Source organism: Lissotriton helveticus, chromosome 5_1 (genome assembly GCF_964261635.1).
Source record: "Lissotriton helveticus chromosome 5_1, aLisHel1.1, whole genome shotgun sequence".
In the NCBI taxonomy this organism is placed as follows: Eukaryota; Metazoa; Chordata; class Amphibia; order Caudata; family Salamandridae; genus Lissotriton; species Lissotriton helveticus.
Window position 1 is genome coordinate 1,937,436,590 of NC_136065.1, and position 17,706 is coordinate 1,937,454,295.

At 45.6% G+C, this 17,706-nt stretch overlaps 1 protein-coding gene across 4 annotated transcripts in view; it reads right to left on the reverse strand.

The window, feature by feature from the left end:
* SNX11 (sorting nexin 11) overlaps window positions 1-17,706 on the reverse strand; it is an 88,925-nt gene that overhangs the window by 61,760 nt on the left and 9,459 nt on the right. For all 4 annotated transcript variants that reach the window (XM_078645561.1, XM_078645558.1, XM_078645559.1 and 1 more), the window contains exons 3-5: window positions 6,642-6,728; window positions 5,203-5,303; window positions 4,892-4,990 (exon numbers count right to left, since the gene is read on the reverse strand). In XM_078645561.1, the coding sequence (XP_078501687.1) occupies window positions 4,892-4,990; window positions 5,203-5,303; window positions 6,642-6,728 (287 nt within the window). The remainder of the gene's footprint in view (window positions 1-4,891; window positions 4,991-5,202; window positions 5,304-6,641; window positions 6,729-17,706) is intronic.

Consider the following 17,706-nt stretch of genomic DNA (forward strand, 5'->3'; position numbering starts at 1 on the left):
TGTAAGGTTTTTTAATCCTGACCCAATCTCCAGTCTTTACAATGACATCTTTCACACTATGGCGCTGATCATAGTAAGTCTTACTCTTGTCATGTACCAATTCTAAATTCCTTTTGACTTCAACCGGTGACCACTGTTGTACACTGTCTTTAAATAACCAGCTAGGATTAACCTTACCCCTGGGTAACCTGCCTCTCATCATTACAAAGGGAGAAACTCCTGTGCAATTATTCAAAGTCACTTTGTAAGACCAGACAGCTTTCTGTATTTCTACTTTCCAATCTAGTCCCTTGTAATTTGCAGCTTGTAAAATACCTTTAATCACCCTGTTGAAGCGTTCAACAGTTCCATTCCCGCTGGGATTATACAATGAGGTCGTTTTGTGTGTAATACCACATTTCACAAAATAATCTTTCGCAATTCTAGACATGAATTGTACACCATTGTCTGTCAAGATATTAACCGGTAAACCTTCCGTTACAAAAATCTTATCTAAAAATTTCAACACGGCTAGAGTATCTACTTTGTCCACGAACTTAACCACAGGCCACTTGGTAAACAGATCAATAGCAACTAACCCATATTCCTTCGGGTCTCCTACCGGACCAAATATGTCTACAGCAATGGTTTCCCAAGGCATGCTAGGAATGAGTCCGTCACTCATAGCTGGTCTCAAAGTCCTCAGAGATTTGTCTGCAGAACTGCAAACAGGGCAACTTCTGACAAAATTTTCTATCTCACTGTCAATCTTGGGCCACCAAAACAAACTTTTTACCGCCAACTTAGTCCTTACTATACCGAAATGTCCTTCGTGACATAACTGTAGGATATTTCTTCTCAACCCAGAAGGTGGGACAATTCTATCTCCTCTCAATAAAACTTCCTTCTCCATAGATAACTCAGATCGTATCTCCCAGAACAACTTCACAGAGCCAGATAACAACTTTTCTTTTGGCCAACCTTGACAAATGAATTTTGAGACTTCTATTAATACCTTATCTGCATTATGTTCTCTTATCCAATCCTCCCTGCTAATTGCTGGGAACCCAGAATCATGTATAAACGCCACACTAATGTTCCCCCAGGGATCGTCAACGCATTCTTCCAGAGGGGAAGGAAGTCTTGACAGACAGTCAGCAACAACATTGTCTTTCCCCGGTACGAATGTGATATTGTAAATGTATTCTTTCATGCGCATAGAAATTCTCGCCAACCTAGCAGAAGCAGTAGCAGTGCCATCAGTGGATAAAATGTGTACTAACGGTTTATGATCCGTCCTGATGTGAACCATTTTCCCCCAAACAAATGCACGAAAGTGTTCCAAAGCCCAGGCGCAAGCCAAGGCTTCCCTCTCAATTATAGGGTATCTGCTTTCAGCTGGTGACAAGGCCCTGGATGCAAATAAGATGATTCTGTCTTTACCTTTGTCATCCACTTGTGACAACACTGCGCCCAACCCTTTATCGCTTGCATCAGTAGTCAGGCAACAGTCCAAATTAGGGTCAAAACTAGATAAAGCATTCACTTTCTGCAACTCCCATTTGATTTCAGTAAACTCTTTCTCACATTCTCTAGACCATTCAAATTTCACATTTTTCTTCAGCAAGGACCTGATGTTATATACTTTAGAAGCGAAGTTCTTAATGAACTTGGCGCAATACTCAGCCATACCTAAAAAGGATTTAATCTCTTCTTTAGAATCAGGTGCAGGTGAGTTAACAATACTTTCTATCAGTGAAGTTTTTGGTCTGACACCCTCCTCACTAATTATATGGCCCAGATATGAAACACTCCTTTCGCCAAACTTGCATTTAGACAGCTCAACTGTCAACCCAGCTGAAGTAAGTGTGTTAAAAACTTTCCACAGTTTCTTGTCATGATCTTCCTTGTCATTGCCTGCAATCAGAACATCGTCCTGAAAGAAACAAATGCCAACCATATCACCAAATAACTTGTGCATTAAGCGTTGGAACACTGCAGCAGCCGATGCAAGGCCGAATGGCATCCTAATAAATTGAAAACAGCCAAATGGTGTAATGAAGGCTGTTAGATGCCTAGACTCAGGTTCCAAAACTACTTGGTGGTAGGCAGCGGAAAGGTCTACTGTGGAAAACCAGGTCGCTCCCCTCAAGGAGGAAACCATCTCGTTAATTTTCGGCAAGGGAAAACGTTCAATCACAATATTCTGATTAAGGTGGCGTAAATCAATACACAAACGGATTTTACCATTAGATTTTCTTGCTACTACTACTGGACTAATCCACTCCGATGAGTTCACTTCCTCGATAACACCTTTGGCTAATAGGCCCTGAATTTCTTTCTTTACTTCGTCTCTTATTAATAAGGGAATAGGTCTAACCTTATGCACTTTGGGTTGTGCATTCCCTTTGAGCACGATTCTATGCTCAAAACCCTTAAGTTTGCCTAACTGTCCACTCACCACACTGGAGAATTTTCTCTTCACTATATCCTCCAATTTGCTACTCTCATCTACCACTAGTACCTTTTCTTTGCTATTAGGATCTAAAATGATATGGAGATTCTTTTGGTCATACCACCCCAGGACAGAAGGTCCTTTTTTAGATATGTATAACTTGCCCCTTGTCACCCTACCTTTAAAAATGAAAGTGAGCCATCTAAAACCCAAAAGGTCAATCTTACCTCCTGTATAACTCACCGGGTTAACATCTGAGGCATTTAACTTATTCCCTATTTTCTGTGTGAAGTTCTTTTTCCATATCTCTTCGTTGATAATTGTATATGGAGACCCTGAATCTGCATACACTTTAACTTTTATACCACCAAAAGAGACTTCACATATAGGTTTGCCCTCCATAGCTTCATCAGTAATGTTCAACATGTAGTTACCTTCCTCAGTAATGTTTAACATGTAATTTCCTCTTACATTTTTTACACAACTCTCCTCATCCTCACTACTCTCGTTCACGCACTCGTCCTCATTCCAAATGCATTTGACATTAGTGCGCCTACGGCACATTTTGCTAAAATGGCCAATAAGACCACAAATACTACACTTTTTCCGTAGGGCAGGGCACGATTTGTAGTAAGCCATATGTTCTTTGCTGCCACACCGGTAACACCTTTTATCCTCCATCTTATTGTCCATCCCTTGACCCTTGAAGGATTGACCAAAATTTCTATTCGGAATTTGCTTATTCTGATATTTAGGTGTTCCTTGGATTTTGAAAACAGCAGATGATGCCTTGTCCAAATCTTTAGTGGTATCTTTAACAATTGTGGCACATCTCCCCGACATTTCCGATTTCCTCATTATTGCAAGTACATCATCAAGAGGTGCGTCGCCATTCACCCATAGGCGGTCTTGAATTGGAGAATTTTCATTGTGCATAACCAGCTGATCTCGAATAAGTTCATCATGTAAGTCTCTGAACTTACAGTCAATTGCAAGTTTTTTAAGGTCATCAACCCATTCATCCACTAATTCATCCTTCTTCTGTTTTCTTTGGAAAAATTTGTGTCTTACTACACCTATGCATACTTTAGGCGCAAAATACCTGTCCATATCTGCAATGGCATTGTCAAATTCACTTGAATCAGCATCAGCTAACTTCTGCATACGTGAATATGTCTTTAATCCTTTAGGACCCAGAGAATGTAAAAGTATTCTTTTCTTTTGTTCTGGTTTCATTTTAGTATTTTCATCAATTGCACAGATGTAATTATTAAAATACTCCTTCCATTCCACCCACTTCATGTCTGGTTGTGAACCAGTAGCCCAAAAAGGTTGTGGGGGGCTAATAACAAAACTTTGTTGAGCCATTACCTCTTCACTTTCACTTTGGGTTTGATCCCCAGAATCCATAAATATAGTACTTATATATATAGTACTTATAGAGTATGTGAAAGGGTTTAATCAAAAATACCCTATTTTGCAATAAATATATTTTGTTATTAATACAAAACGAGTGCCCTGACAATCTCACCTGTTTACTTTTACCCTCTTCAAATGAAGTAATTTGTCCACAATTACTCGTCAAAAGCTCAGCATCGCTTCGTCAAAGTTCGTTTTCGTTTTGTTATTGTGGTAAATTTTCCTTGCGTCTCGGTGGAGGAAACGCTAAAAATTCCCCGACCAATTCAAGATGGCCGCCACGTAGGGTCACGCAGCGTGATCTGGCGTGATTATGTCATCACGCGGTCAAGGAGAATGCGTGAGTGACGTATGGCAAGCAGTGGTCGCGCGTCAGGAGACTGTTAAGAATTCGGCTCCCGATTGAAAGATGCCGGCATGCGCAACCAATGGAAGTTCCAAGCCAAGTAAGTCCCAGCCACAACAAACGATAAACAAACTTACAGTTCCTTGGATGTCCCGACACTTCGATGATTCGGATGAAGGGAGAAACAATAGATTATGCTTCCCCTTTTTTTTTTTTTTTTTGATGGTGAAAAAAAAAATTTCCACGAGGTTGTAGGCTTTAAGGTGCCAAATCCCATCCAATCGTCGCCAATTGTAAAGTATCAAAGAAGGCAGGTTTCCTTTCCAAAGGAGTTTATTCCAAGTACAGGGTAAAACAGGTGGAGTCAGGCAGCACAGCTGTTCAGTCGCTCAGGCAGGCTACAACTGTCCCCACATGGAATACGAATCTATTCATACATTACATTCTACAAGATAGCTCGTTCTAACACGAGCCTTAAAGCAACACACAAGAAGTAAATAAAAGTACAACATAACAGTGATTTAAATGGAAATACAGATTTACGAAGAATCATACTATTTGCGTTCAAGTGGGAGACTATAGTTGTATAAGTAAGGCATCCTGGCTGTCTCCACAGTTGAACATTCAGTCAGTAGCCCACGTCTCCTGCCCAGGTGCCCTTTTAAAAAATTAACTGGAATCGGGTAACTCACTGTTCCAAGAACTGTTGGAGGCCCTGGCGGCGCTTCTCGATAAAGTCCTCATTGTTCCCCAAGAAGAAGGTGCCTTTTCCTGGAAGCGGCGGCACTGGCCTAAAGGCAAACAGGAGAGTAAATGGGTGAGGCCAGACAACAGAAAAATCCCAATACTAACGAGAAAAACATCCTAGCTGGGCTGAAGTGAAAGCAAAAACAAATTGAAGAATGCAAGAATTAGAAAGAAATAGATGCAACCCCCTACCTGCCACAATCCCCGTGATCAATTCAGCATGCAAACAAGAAATCAAGTAGAGAGGATCACTTACACTAAACCTGCATTTTTCTGCAGCTGCTTCCTCAACCACACAAACTCTCGGTAACGCCGCCGGACACAGGAAGTCTTGGCAGTGAATGCCTTGCTGTTGGTCTGAAACACGTGTATCAGGGTTAGTTTGTTTTCTCTGGATTCATCCTTGTAACATATACTCTGTATCCATGTGTCTTTTGCTCTTTATGTGTAGTGTGTAGGTGTAGTTTGTACACAACGGAAATGATAAATGACAACTCATATGTGCTTCACCACTGCTGAGACGGACCCCCCTTATTCTAAGTTTTATACTGTACCCCACCTCCCCTCCTGACAGGGTGTTCAACTGCTGACACTGTATCAGACACATCTTCGTTTCATGACCTTTTCTGAGACTGGCACTGTATAATCATGTGCCAAAGGAGTGCCAACAAATCCGTATCATCTGCTCATCCAGCTGCTGACACTGCATTGTCCTGTGATGTTTTTACTTTAGTTACTGAGGAAACCAAAATGATGACCAGTGGACGTTTGAGCTAATCTCTTCCACTGGCTGTTATTGTGTGTATTTTTTTGTGCAGTGTGCACTTCAGCAAAAAACACCATTATGCAAATCAGTGAGTGTTGTCACAATCCCTTCAGATGCTGTCAGCATTGCCTAGTACTGTATCCCCTCCACGTATACCAACGTTGCCTTTCCCCTCCAAATTTACCAACATTACTGTGTACTTTTCTTCACCTCTGCTCTCATCTGTTGATTGTATGTTATACTATGCCTGTTGATGTTTATCCTGCCCTGTCTTGCACTCTCCTGGACTGCCAACACTGCATCAATCTGTATCCCTGCCAAAATGCATCTACTCATGTACCCCACATGCTGCAGACAATTGTTTGGTTCAGGTTTCCCAGCTACTTGGATCATCTGGTCTCACAACCCTGCTCATAGTCTTTGGCCACCAACAGCTGATATTATATCACTATCAATAATACCAGAGAATGCCGACAAGATCACCCCAGTGATGCTCAGGGTACTGCCACAGAGTTGTCATCAGCACCTCCTCGCTCACATTTCCTGCCTCAGTACCCTTCCTAATGTCTAACCTGCAGACACCGCCTCAAGATGTGGCTCTCAGATGATGGTGCTACCTCGATGAGCACCCAGTTGCTTCATCGTGTACCTCTCAGCTGCTGACAGTCTTGTCCTGTGCACCCCAAGCTGCGATCAGCGCATTATCCGCTACATCCACACCACTGCCTTGCCCTGTACCTCTGGATATGACCACTGCTGTGTCTTGACTTTACACCCTCGGCTTCTGACACAGTCTTGTTCTGACCCTCCCTTCCCCTCCTATCTTCCATTTTCTTACACTTCACCATCCTAGTGCACACCTCTGCCCCCAGACTCCTTGGGGCAGTGGTCTCAGAGGGATATAGACCGGCATAGCATTTGTTACTTACATGGAGGAATATTTTATAATCCAAGTAAGAGTTCCATGATCCTTCATTCTGTACCCGCGGGTCCTGTACACGCACAGTGATAAACTCCTAATATAGGGATGGAAGGTAGACATTAGAGGGCTATTCCTTGGATAGCGAATAAACTTACAAAAGGTATCTGCAAGAGTTGAGTCAGTCTGTAAAAATATGAAAATATACTGGCTCGAACACAGCCACTTACGCTGGAACAATAACTCAAGGAGCATTACACGAGCATACCACAACCCAGTCTGAGACTTGTATTGTAAACACGTGTATAACCAAGCATATCAGACTAGGACAGACAGAAAACGGGTCCATTTGTCCTACCGAGTATAATCAGCAGCTTTGAAAATATTTAACAATTCAAAATTGCAGATACGTTTATTTATCCCTCCTAAAAATTCAATTGAATACATGATAACAAGCATTCTATGTGCAGTCTGGTCTTCATAAAAGTGTAAAACTACCCACAGTGAGAGAGACTTCGAGGGGCTTTGGATCTCGCCACCCCCCCACTTTCACACTTAAAGTGGGGGGCAAAAACATTACTAATGGCCCACTGACACTTTACTTTCTTTCACTAAAAACACAGCTCTGTTTTTCGGCATGATATTGGTCTTGTTTCTTTAGGGGCGCAGTAAATGATGCCCTAGCCACAGCCTGTATCCAATCTACCCTCCTCCGAAATCTGATGTAGATGCTCCCCATCCCCCAGGGGCTTTAAATCTATTAATTTGGGTAACTACAGACGTGGCAAGGCGGGGATGCTTTTTTCTGAAGTGAAAACTTTTGATAAATCTGCCTGTCCTAGATGGAAGAAGGGGTCACCCAGGCAGTATTTACACAGAAAAGAGAAGCAGCTCTATAACAGATTATGTCTTTCTTTTTTTGTTGAAATCTGTTTATTAACTTTTTTTGTTTTAGGCAGAACCATACAAACATTGTACATGACATGAGCTTGATGTTGAACCAGTTATTCGTTGTACACAACATAGAACAAAAGTGTGTGAAATTGATACCCACGGGTTTGCAGATAATAATATATACGGAGTGCATAGGAAAAATGCTTCAAGAGTTGTCCATACCTGTACCATACAAGGCTGTCACATATCAGATGTTATCTGTGTGTAGCCACTACAAATGCATGTTTTTATTTCTGATGTGGGTCATGAACACTCATAGTGAAAGAAAATATCACCACTTTTCCTACTACCGATCACCTCTAAAAATGTTTGGAAAAACTGTGTGATGAGGAGCCCTGCGCGGATAAGAGCTGTAATTCTGACTGAAGATTATTTATAATGTTGATCAGGGTATAAAAATAATTGTAGGCATACTATAATCTAGCTTGATACAAGAGAAGATTGGAAAAATCTCACCCTTCTTGGCAGGGTACTTTGACTGTTTCTTTTGATTGAACTGCTGGCACTTTGATTCTGCCTATTGAGACTTCATTAAACGAGTTCTTACTGCATGAATTCCCCATTAAATGTGAATGGAGATTAAGGGCCACATGCATCAAAGGAAAAACCGGTCGCAAAGGGGCAGATTCTCAGAATGCCCCTTTGCGACCGATATTTTTGCATTTGGGATCCATCATCTCAAATTCAAAAATCGCTATTTAAGGAATTGCAAAATTTGCGATTACTTAAATTGCAACTGCATTTAAGGAATCGCAAATTGTGATGCCTCAAATGTAATGCATGATGCCATTGAAAATAGCAATTTCGCTATTAGGGGACGCAAATTACCATCAAATGAAACTTGATGGTAATTTGCAAAAACTTTGAAAAATGCACTATGGGTGTCCTTATGGCACCCTTGATATTGCATGTGCAATTTGCGAGTATCTATTGGGTACCCGCAAAATGCGCATGCAGAGGCCCATAGGAATGAATGGGAGCAATTCCTTAGTTGCGACTTGCAATTTGCGAGTCGCAATTGAGGAATTTGAAGGAATCACAATTTTATTTGCAATTCCTACATGCAAAGGCAATAGCGATTCTTTAATCGCGAATCCTTAAAAATCGCAATTAAAAAATTGCTATTGGCTTATTTGATGCATGTGCACCTAAGACTCCCAACGTGTGACTGTAGTTGTATGTAAATGCGCCGTATTTATTTTTTCAGCGGCTGAATACACAACCTGCCTTTTTGTATAAAGATATCTCAGCTGAGCATTGGGGAGAGGGTGTGGGTTGAACTTTTGCACAAATCAGGACGGCTGTAGCACAGAGCTGAAGATGTATGTACATGGGCAGAGAGGACTTAGTAAAAAAATGTGTAGACTTCAAAGTGCAACATGGTGAGGGGGTGGTGACTTGAATAGAAATACAACTCGAGTCGGTTTTATAAAATTGAGGTCTGTTCTCAAGAGAGGAGCATATGACCACAAGTCACTCTACAAGTTTAGGTGCTGCCTTGCTTAAAGCGGAGGGAATACAAGTGGGCTTTACTGAGAGCACCCTCTCTTCATCAATTACGGGTGTGTTATTTTGAAGGCCCCGAACCGATCACTCATCAGACTGGGTTATAGACTTGAATTGTCTGATGTAGACAGGGGAGGGAGGGTTTGAGCATTGAGATGAGAGCAGGCACATGTCCACCTACCGCACATCAAGGAGAAATGCCAGTAATCTTCACCTGCTATGAAGACTTAACAAGAAATGCTTGGAATCTTCACATGCAGGGGGATTATCAGCCTGGGAGAACGTGGTCCAAAAATATTGAGGAGCACTCACTGGACCTATGACTCTGTGGTCAGCACCCGTACTGAACTTGAATCTTGGAGGGGGCACCATTTGCTCACTTGTACTGGGAAAGCAGGGTTACAATCAAATGCTATAAAGCACGTTTAGGGGGATTTAGAACTCTCTCTGCCCTGGAGACTTTAGCCAGAAACACCCCCAGATAACTTCTGTGGAAATTGTAAGCTGTGCTCGACGGCACAAGGTGGGCTATTATACATCCCCTTTGGCCTGACTGAAGACAAAAGGCAGCCTGGAGCTGGGAGTCATGCTGTGCTCCTGGAGTGGGTGGAAGCCTCTCACGGCTACTTGTGACTAGTGTTCTGTACTTTCATGGCCTGTACATGCAGAACTGAGACACGTACAGTGAGTGGAACTGTTAACTTTGAAATTCTTTGTTTTAGCGACTGCATTTTGTTCTGGTTTCACTAAGAATTCTTTTTTACATGTTGTGTTGGTACTCCTTATATCTCACGAGAATGGTCTAAAGTACAAAATCCAAAAAGAAGGGGGACACAGGGAGCTACATGAAGGTCCAGTGACTTGTGATCCCGAAAAGTACTTTACAACCAAAGAGAGTCACTGTTCCTATCAGAGAGAAGCAAAGACAGAAAGCTGTTTTTGTTCGACTACTGTGGTTGATGGGGACAGTGTGTCCTGTTCTTGATGCCCTCACACACCCAGAAGGATGTCATGCTTCATCATTGGGCTATGGCTCCTTGTTGGGCCGGCGCTGCAATGACCTACGGGCCTCCACAAGGGTCACTTTTTCAGAGACCTTTTAGATAAAGCCGTAAAGATGAGTGGGGGTGAGTGGCAGTGGTGTCCTAATGTGGGATTAAAAAAATGACTGGATGGGTCCTTGGAGAATTTATTAAAAGAAAAAAGAAAAAAAAAAAAAAAAAAGAGTCCCTCTGTCATTAATAAAAACCAAAAAGGTGGTGCTGCTGTGAGAGATGTAATGGCCCTCTGTAGCTAGGTTTGTGACACACCCCTAGTGGGTGTGTTTCTTAGGTCGACATATTTCGCACAATATAAAGGTCACAGGAGGAGATCCCATCCGCTTCTTCAGGACCAGAAAACCATGTAGTGATAAATAGATAAATCTGATATGAGGCCTTTAGTGATTAATCAAGTGCCACTAAGAAAGTAAGGAAGAAGTATTGCAAATTAAGCTGTAAGAAATCCCCATGAGAATAGGCTGTGGGTCCCTCGAGGCAGTTCCTCATAGGAAAGGGAGCCCGTACACCTACCCGACCTCACGCCCTCTATGGTCTAAAGTAGCCTTCTATCTCACTCATGCACTATTATGGTGGTAGAGAAGGCTGCTTTAGAGAAACAATGTTTGCCCGGCTAGGAGCTAGATTTGCATGGTGTGTGGGGGTGTGGGGGAGAATTTGCTCCTCCAAGTAACCCCGGTTCCTACAGAACATATACAGGACTGAACAACCAAGTAGCAAGATGTTTGTACTTTATTAATTGCAGCCTAAATGGACAAGTTACTTCGGTAACGCCTTATCTGGTAGAGACATGATCTATCCGCAGATTCGTTACCTTTGAACTTCCAGGAGCCTGGCTGGATCCGGAATATTTTTCTCAACAGTACCCCTGCGTGCCGGTAGATGGCGTTGGTCGACTGCGTGTGACGTCGTCGTGACGTCCGCGTAGTCTATAACCGCGACTCCGGCATGCTAACGTCAGTACTTTTCACGACTTTCCACGACAGAAGCGCGAAGCCATGAAGTGACTGTCCATCGTGTGTTAAAAAAATGAACAACTCAGCCCTGAATAGGAACGTCCCTGACACTTAAAACCAATTCTGCAGTATGGGGCGTATGGTTGGATCAGTAAGGAATCTGCGGCTAGATCATGTCTCTATCAGAGAAGGCGTTACCAAAGGTAAGTAACTTGTTCATCTGATAGAGACATCTAGCCGCAGATTCCTTACCTTTGAACAGATACCCAAGCAATACCATCCCCAGAGGAGGGACTGCAGAATGACTTAAATCAGAAAATCCTGTAAAACAGAGCAGCCTAACAGTCCTTCTCAGCAGTAGGCAGTAGTGTCTGGCCAACGTGTGCAGATATGCCCATGTGGCAGCTTGAAATATATCAGAGACTGGAACACCACACTGGAGGTGGTCGCCTTTACCCTGGAGGAATGGGCCCTAAGCCCTACAGGGGGATCCTTCTTTGCGAAGCCACAACACATTTTAATTCAGAGGCTGACCCATCAGGATACAGTCCTCTTCTGGGCAACACAACCTTTCTTTGCACCCACAAATCCAATAAAGAGTTGGTCATCCACCCGGAACTCTTTGGTTCGATCAAGGTAGAATGATAACACACTTTTTGGGTCCAGATGATGGAGACGTTCTTCTTCCTTGGAAGGATGTGGGGTGCATAGAAGGTGGGAAGAGTAAACAACTGTCCTAGATAGAAGTGTGTTACCTCCTTAGGCAGAAAGGATGCCCTGATCCGGAGTACTACCTTGTCCGGGAGGATCCTCAGGTAAGAAGGCTGAGAGGACAGTGCCTGCAGTTCACTCACTCTCCTGGCAGAGTTTATAGCCACCAAAACAGCTGTCTTGATGGTGAGAAACCCCAGAGGACAGTTATGCAGTGGCTCAAATGGTGTTCACTTCAGGAAAGTGAGCACCAAATTAAGGTCCCACTGTGGCATGATGAAGGGAGAAGGAGGAAACAAATGGGTTAACCCCTTCAAAAACCTCTGCACTAAAGGCGATTTGAATAGGGCTGATCAGGCAGCCGAAGAAATGAAGAAAGGGCTGAAAAGTAGCTCTTTAAAGTGCGCAGAGCAGAGCCCTGCTGGGCAAAAGAAAGTATAAACAGAAGGACTTGAGATAAGGGGTCAATAGACTAGTCTGTACAATATTTACAATACAGATTTTGTGATGGGAAGCCTGGCTGCGAAGATAACCTCGCAGACTTCGGGAGGGAGGTCAAAAGCAGTCAGCTGTCGTTGCTCTCCCCTGCTGCTGTGACAGAAGATCCTCCCGAAGAGGCAGCTTTACTGAAGGATCGATGCTCATGCCTAGAAGCTTGGGATCCCAAACTCTCCGTGCCCACTCCATGCACAGGAATAACTTGTGCCCGGTCGCTACGGATCTTCTTGAGCACTCTGGACAGGAGTGGTATAGGCGGAAAGGCATATAGGAGGCCAGAGCTCCACTCGAGATGAAAAGTGTAGCCTAGCGAGCGCCGCCTTGGAAACTCTAACGCGCAAAACTGCTGACATTGCGCGTTCTCTTTGGAGGTGAACAGATCTAACTAAGGCTCTCCCCACTGCTGAAAGAGAGCCTGTGCCATCTCGGGATGGAGACACCATTTGTGATCCACAAGGCACCTTCGGCTGAGCTCGTCCGCCCTGACATTCAGAGAACTGGCCAGGTGTTAAACCACCAGGGATGTTCCAGCCAAGTACAGAGACGCAGGGCCTCTTGACAAAGGGTCCACAACCCCACCCGCCCTGTTTTTTTCAGTACCATATGGCGGTAGTGTTGTCTGTGAACACCTGTATGAGCCTTGCCTTTATTGATGGCAAAAAGGCTTTCAGTGCCAGCCGGATCGCCCAAATCTCCAACAGGTTGATATGAGGTTTGGCTTCCGCCGGAGACCAGAATCCCTGATCTCGCCTCCACCAGATGGCCACCCCATCCCAGAAGGGACGCATACGTCACTACAATGAAATCTGGATGGGGAAGGGAGCGAGATCTACCCTTGCACCAATCGTGGTGCGTTAGTCACCACTGTAGGTCATTCGCAGTGTCCTCTGAAATCTAAACCAGGTCGGTGAGATTTCCTCGATGCTGCGCTTCAGGTCCCCCTGCAGAGCCCACATGTGCCACCATGAATGGGTCACTAGCAGTATGCAGGAGGCCACGAGGCCCAACTGCCCCAGAGTCATTCTCACCAGAATCCAGGCTGAAACATCGTATCATAGCCTGAATTTCCTGGACTCGCCGTTCGGGAGAGAGGCCCGAAACTGCACCTTGTCCAGGACTGCCCAATGAAAAGGAGTGTCTGAGGGAGAGTCAGGGGTGACTTCGGCAGGTTGATAGTGAACCCCAGCGAATGCAGGTGGTTTGCCGTAGCCTGGAGGTGGGAGTCAACTGCTTGGGACGATCAAGCCTTCAACAACCAGTCGTCGAGATAGGGGAGTACTGGAACCCCTGATCTCCGCAGGTGATCTGCGACCACCGCCATCACCTTTGTGAACACCCGAGGGGCGCTGGTGAGGCCAAAGGGGAGCACCACAAATTGAAGGTACTCTTGACCCACCGTTAACCGCAGGTAGCGACGTTGGGCCGGCAGGTTGGGATATGAAAATAGGCATACTGCAAGTCCAGTGCTACCATCCAGTCACCTGGGTCCAAGGCAGACAGGACCTGAGCAAAGGTGAGCATCTTGAATGTTTCCTTCTTGAGGAAGCGATTGAGGGCTCGGAGGTCTAGGATAGGACGAAGGCATCTGTCCTTCTTTGTGACCAGGAAGTAACGGGAATAGCAACCACTGCCTACTTTGGGACCGGGAACCCTCTCTATAGCTTCCTTGTCCAAGAGAGTTGAGACTTCCTCGCGCAGGAAGAAGAGGTGATCCTCTGTCAGCCGATCGTACACTGGAGGCATAGATGGAGGGGTAGTCTCGAAGGGGGGGGGGGGGGGAGTAGCCCCTTCGGACTATTTTTAAAACCCACCTGTACGAGGTTATGTTTTGCCCGGTGGTGGAGATGATGGTGTATTCTGCCACCGACCGGCCAAGAGTGATCCTGGGGGATCGACTAGGAAGGTTTTGTGGTGGAGAAGGGGGATGGCGGCTTGGCTCGACTTCAAGGTGTCCCGATTCACGAGGCTGGGATGAGCCACGCCCACGGCCCCACAGAGGTTGCTGGACTTGCTGGGCCCTCTGGCCGGGATATTGTTTGTGCGGTTGATAGCTCCTTCCGAAGCCACGAAAGGAGGAAATATTGGATGAAGCCCTGGTGCAGTAGTGAGACCCAAAGACTTGGCAGTAGCCCGTGAGTCTTTAAAGCGCTCAAGAGCAGCATCTGCCTTGTCTCCAAGGAGACGAGAGCCATCTATGGGCATGTCCATGAGGTTATAGCCAGGGCATCCCCTGAAAAAACAGACGCTCTCAGCAAGGCATGGCGACGAATTGCCACTGTCATGAAAATCGCTCTACCCAGCAAGTCCGTCGTGTCCAAGCCACATCTGATGGCAAACTTAGCTGCGTCCCTCCCGTCTGATATAGCTTGGGAGAGTAGATCCCGGTGCTCCTCCGAGACTCTGGGCAGCACCTGCGCTACCGTATCCCATATGGAATGTGAATAATGGCCCAAGAGGCATGCAGTGTTCACCAACTGCAATGCTAGGCTGGCGGAAGAAAATGTTTTCTTACTGAAGTTTTCCAGCCTCTTGGATTCCCGGTGCGGGGGTGCGGAAGGGAATGCGTCACCAAGCTTTGAGGGTTGGGGTGGAGGGTGAGGAAAAGTGGGTCGCCCGGTGCAGGGCGATGGCGGCGGGCAATCGCTGTATTCACAGGAGCCCCTGTGCTGGGTATGGACTATGTCCCCAGAAGGACGTCTGTCAAGGCCTCATTGAAAGGCAGTAGCGGTTCTGAACTTGAGACCCCAGACTGCAGTAAACGGGTCCACCCGGAGACCGTGGTGCTGGGTCGGAGCTGTCGGCATGGGAAGCACGGGGCTTATTCATCTGCCGGGCCAGCGGGGCCCGAAGGTGCCCCGGCTGAGTCAGGCAGTCCAAATATGACGCACATGTCATCATAAAACTCTTTCATTTGGGCAGGGGTCGCTGCTAGCCCCGCAAAGGAAGGGAGACGCGGAGCCGACCCATGCTCCCGCTCCGCGGAGCAGGGCCTCGAACGCCGGGGTTCCTCCGCCTCGGCACGACATGGCCAGGGCAAAGTCAAAGCACGCTTCGACTTCTTGTGCTTTTTGTGGTACCTCTTAACTGACTTCGACGAAGAGGATTTTGATTCACCAGAACGGTGCTTGGACCTTCCTCTCGACCGAGGCCTAGACTGGTATTGAGACCGACGAGGCAACCTCCGCGGTGCAGGATGCCGGGCAGTGAGAAGATTTAGGGACTGCTACCTCAAAGCCTTCGGCGCCCTGGCCCGGAAGTCGGAGTACGACTTGGAGTTTTGGTTGCACTCCAAGCACCAAAGATAGGCCTCTTTTTGTGAACAGATTTGGTTTAGGAGCATGGACACTGGTCCTTTATTGGCTCCTTGGTCCCCCCCTCACTTTTGTTGAATTGATTATGCACGGCTGTACGGCCGCGGGACCTACCCTATTTCCTTCCCTTTTCAAGTGGGCACACGAGACGGGTCCTTGGGGTCGTTGGGTGCTGACTTTATGTTAAGCCTTGAATTGGTAACTTCGGATAATTCCGGGGGATTCATTCTTTGCATTAAAATACGTGAGGACTTACAATACTGTCCTTGGTGTTAGGCAATTTGGCTGTATTCTCTTAGTCCCCATTTTATGGCCTAAGCGTCAACTATATGTTGATGGTTGTGAATTTGGAAACATCCATATAGATTTAAGTTAATTTTCAAGGGGTGATCCAGTCACGACATCAGGACATGTCACAAACGGGAAATTCCTACATAGATTGAAGTTAATTTTCGAGGTGTGGTCCAATCATGATACTAGGACCTGTCTCATACGGGAAGGCCTGAACTAGTGAGGAGTAACTTAAACCGGATTAATTTTGTAGACTTGTGTGAACTCTTAATCATTACCGGCATTGTTATTTTCCTTGACTATGAAGCCAGTGTGCAGAAGCGAGGGAGCAGTGTGCAAGGCTAATACGCATGCGCCGCTGCTGCGTTGTTTCGCACATGCGCAGTTTAACACTTCCTTGTGAGGCTTCACCGTAAAGAGTTACCGCCTCTCTTTTTTCCACCCCCCACCCAATCCATTTATTTAAACTCTGCATTTCACCGCCTTTATTTCATTCTCGGCGAGCGTTTGGACAGGGGTAGGTGTACTAGAGGCTACACCCGCATTACTTAGTAAGTGCCATTTCAATTAATTCCATCTTACTTCACCGGTACTTTTTCCGTTGTGCTTATGTACCTGGTTTGTGTCTATTGCTTCCACAGCCCGACTTTTCGCGGGCGTCCATTCCCTTGACCACTGGAGGAGAGCTTTAATTAATATTTGGTAAGCACTGTGATGTGAACTACCCACCTCACGGTTTGGTACTTTTCACCAATTTTCAACATTGGCAGATTTCTGCCCTATAGTTGTTATACGTTTAATCAACCTTATACAGCCAAGGTTAGTTGCCTTTTAACACCATTATATGCGTTATTTTGAGCCTAAGGGCTCCTTGAACTAGCAGCTCCCGATCTACTGTGGACCAGTCTTGTGTGCCCGCGTAATCTTCCTATTTGAAGCGCTGTGTACACATAAGTGACACTTTGTGATGCATCAAGTTGTTGCTGACGCTCACATGCGGCTTACTTTCCTTTTTCTCTTTCTAGGTATCATCCAGGAGCAGCTTCAATGTAACAGCTACAACCACATAGTGGGGACACAGGTCTCCTGTTCCGCCCTGGATGAGATAAGAGGGTTCTCATTTTAACTTTTATGTATTTTACTCACGTGCACTTCACTTTGTTTTTGGTCCTGACGAAGCGCCAATGACCTACGGGCGATAGAGGCGCGAAACATGTTGACCTTGGCTAGTGACACCCAGGCATAGTGGGCCTTGTGGGGTCAGTCATTTTTAAGCAGTACTTTTAACTGCCAAGGGTTACCTAGACAATCTTGTCGCTGCTTCCATACCCTTGATTTTATCACACTATCATGTTTGCACGTAATTGATTTACCCTCCCTTACCCTTCCCCACACACCTGCATGCAACATCCGGCTAATCCTCTAAAACATCTCAGATAAAGTGACCCTTCGGGTACCCGTAGAGAATTGCAGCGCCGGCCCTACGAGGAGCAAAATTGCACGATGATGAAGCATGACATCCTCCGGGGTGTGTGAGGGCAGCAGAGGATGTAGTATGTCTTTCCCTCTCCCATCAGGGTATTTTTTACCTAGGATTACTTTTCCCCATTCTTCCCTGTTTTTAATGTATGGGTGACTATTTGCACTCAGATACGTGGGTGACTTTTGCACCCTGGTATAGGAACTTTGTCCTCTTTTTGTGAACAGACGCGGAGCCGACCCATGCTCCCACTCCGCGGAGCAGGGCCTCGAACGCCGGGGTTCCTCCGCCTCGGCACGACATGGCCAGG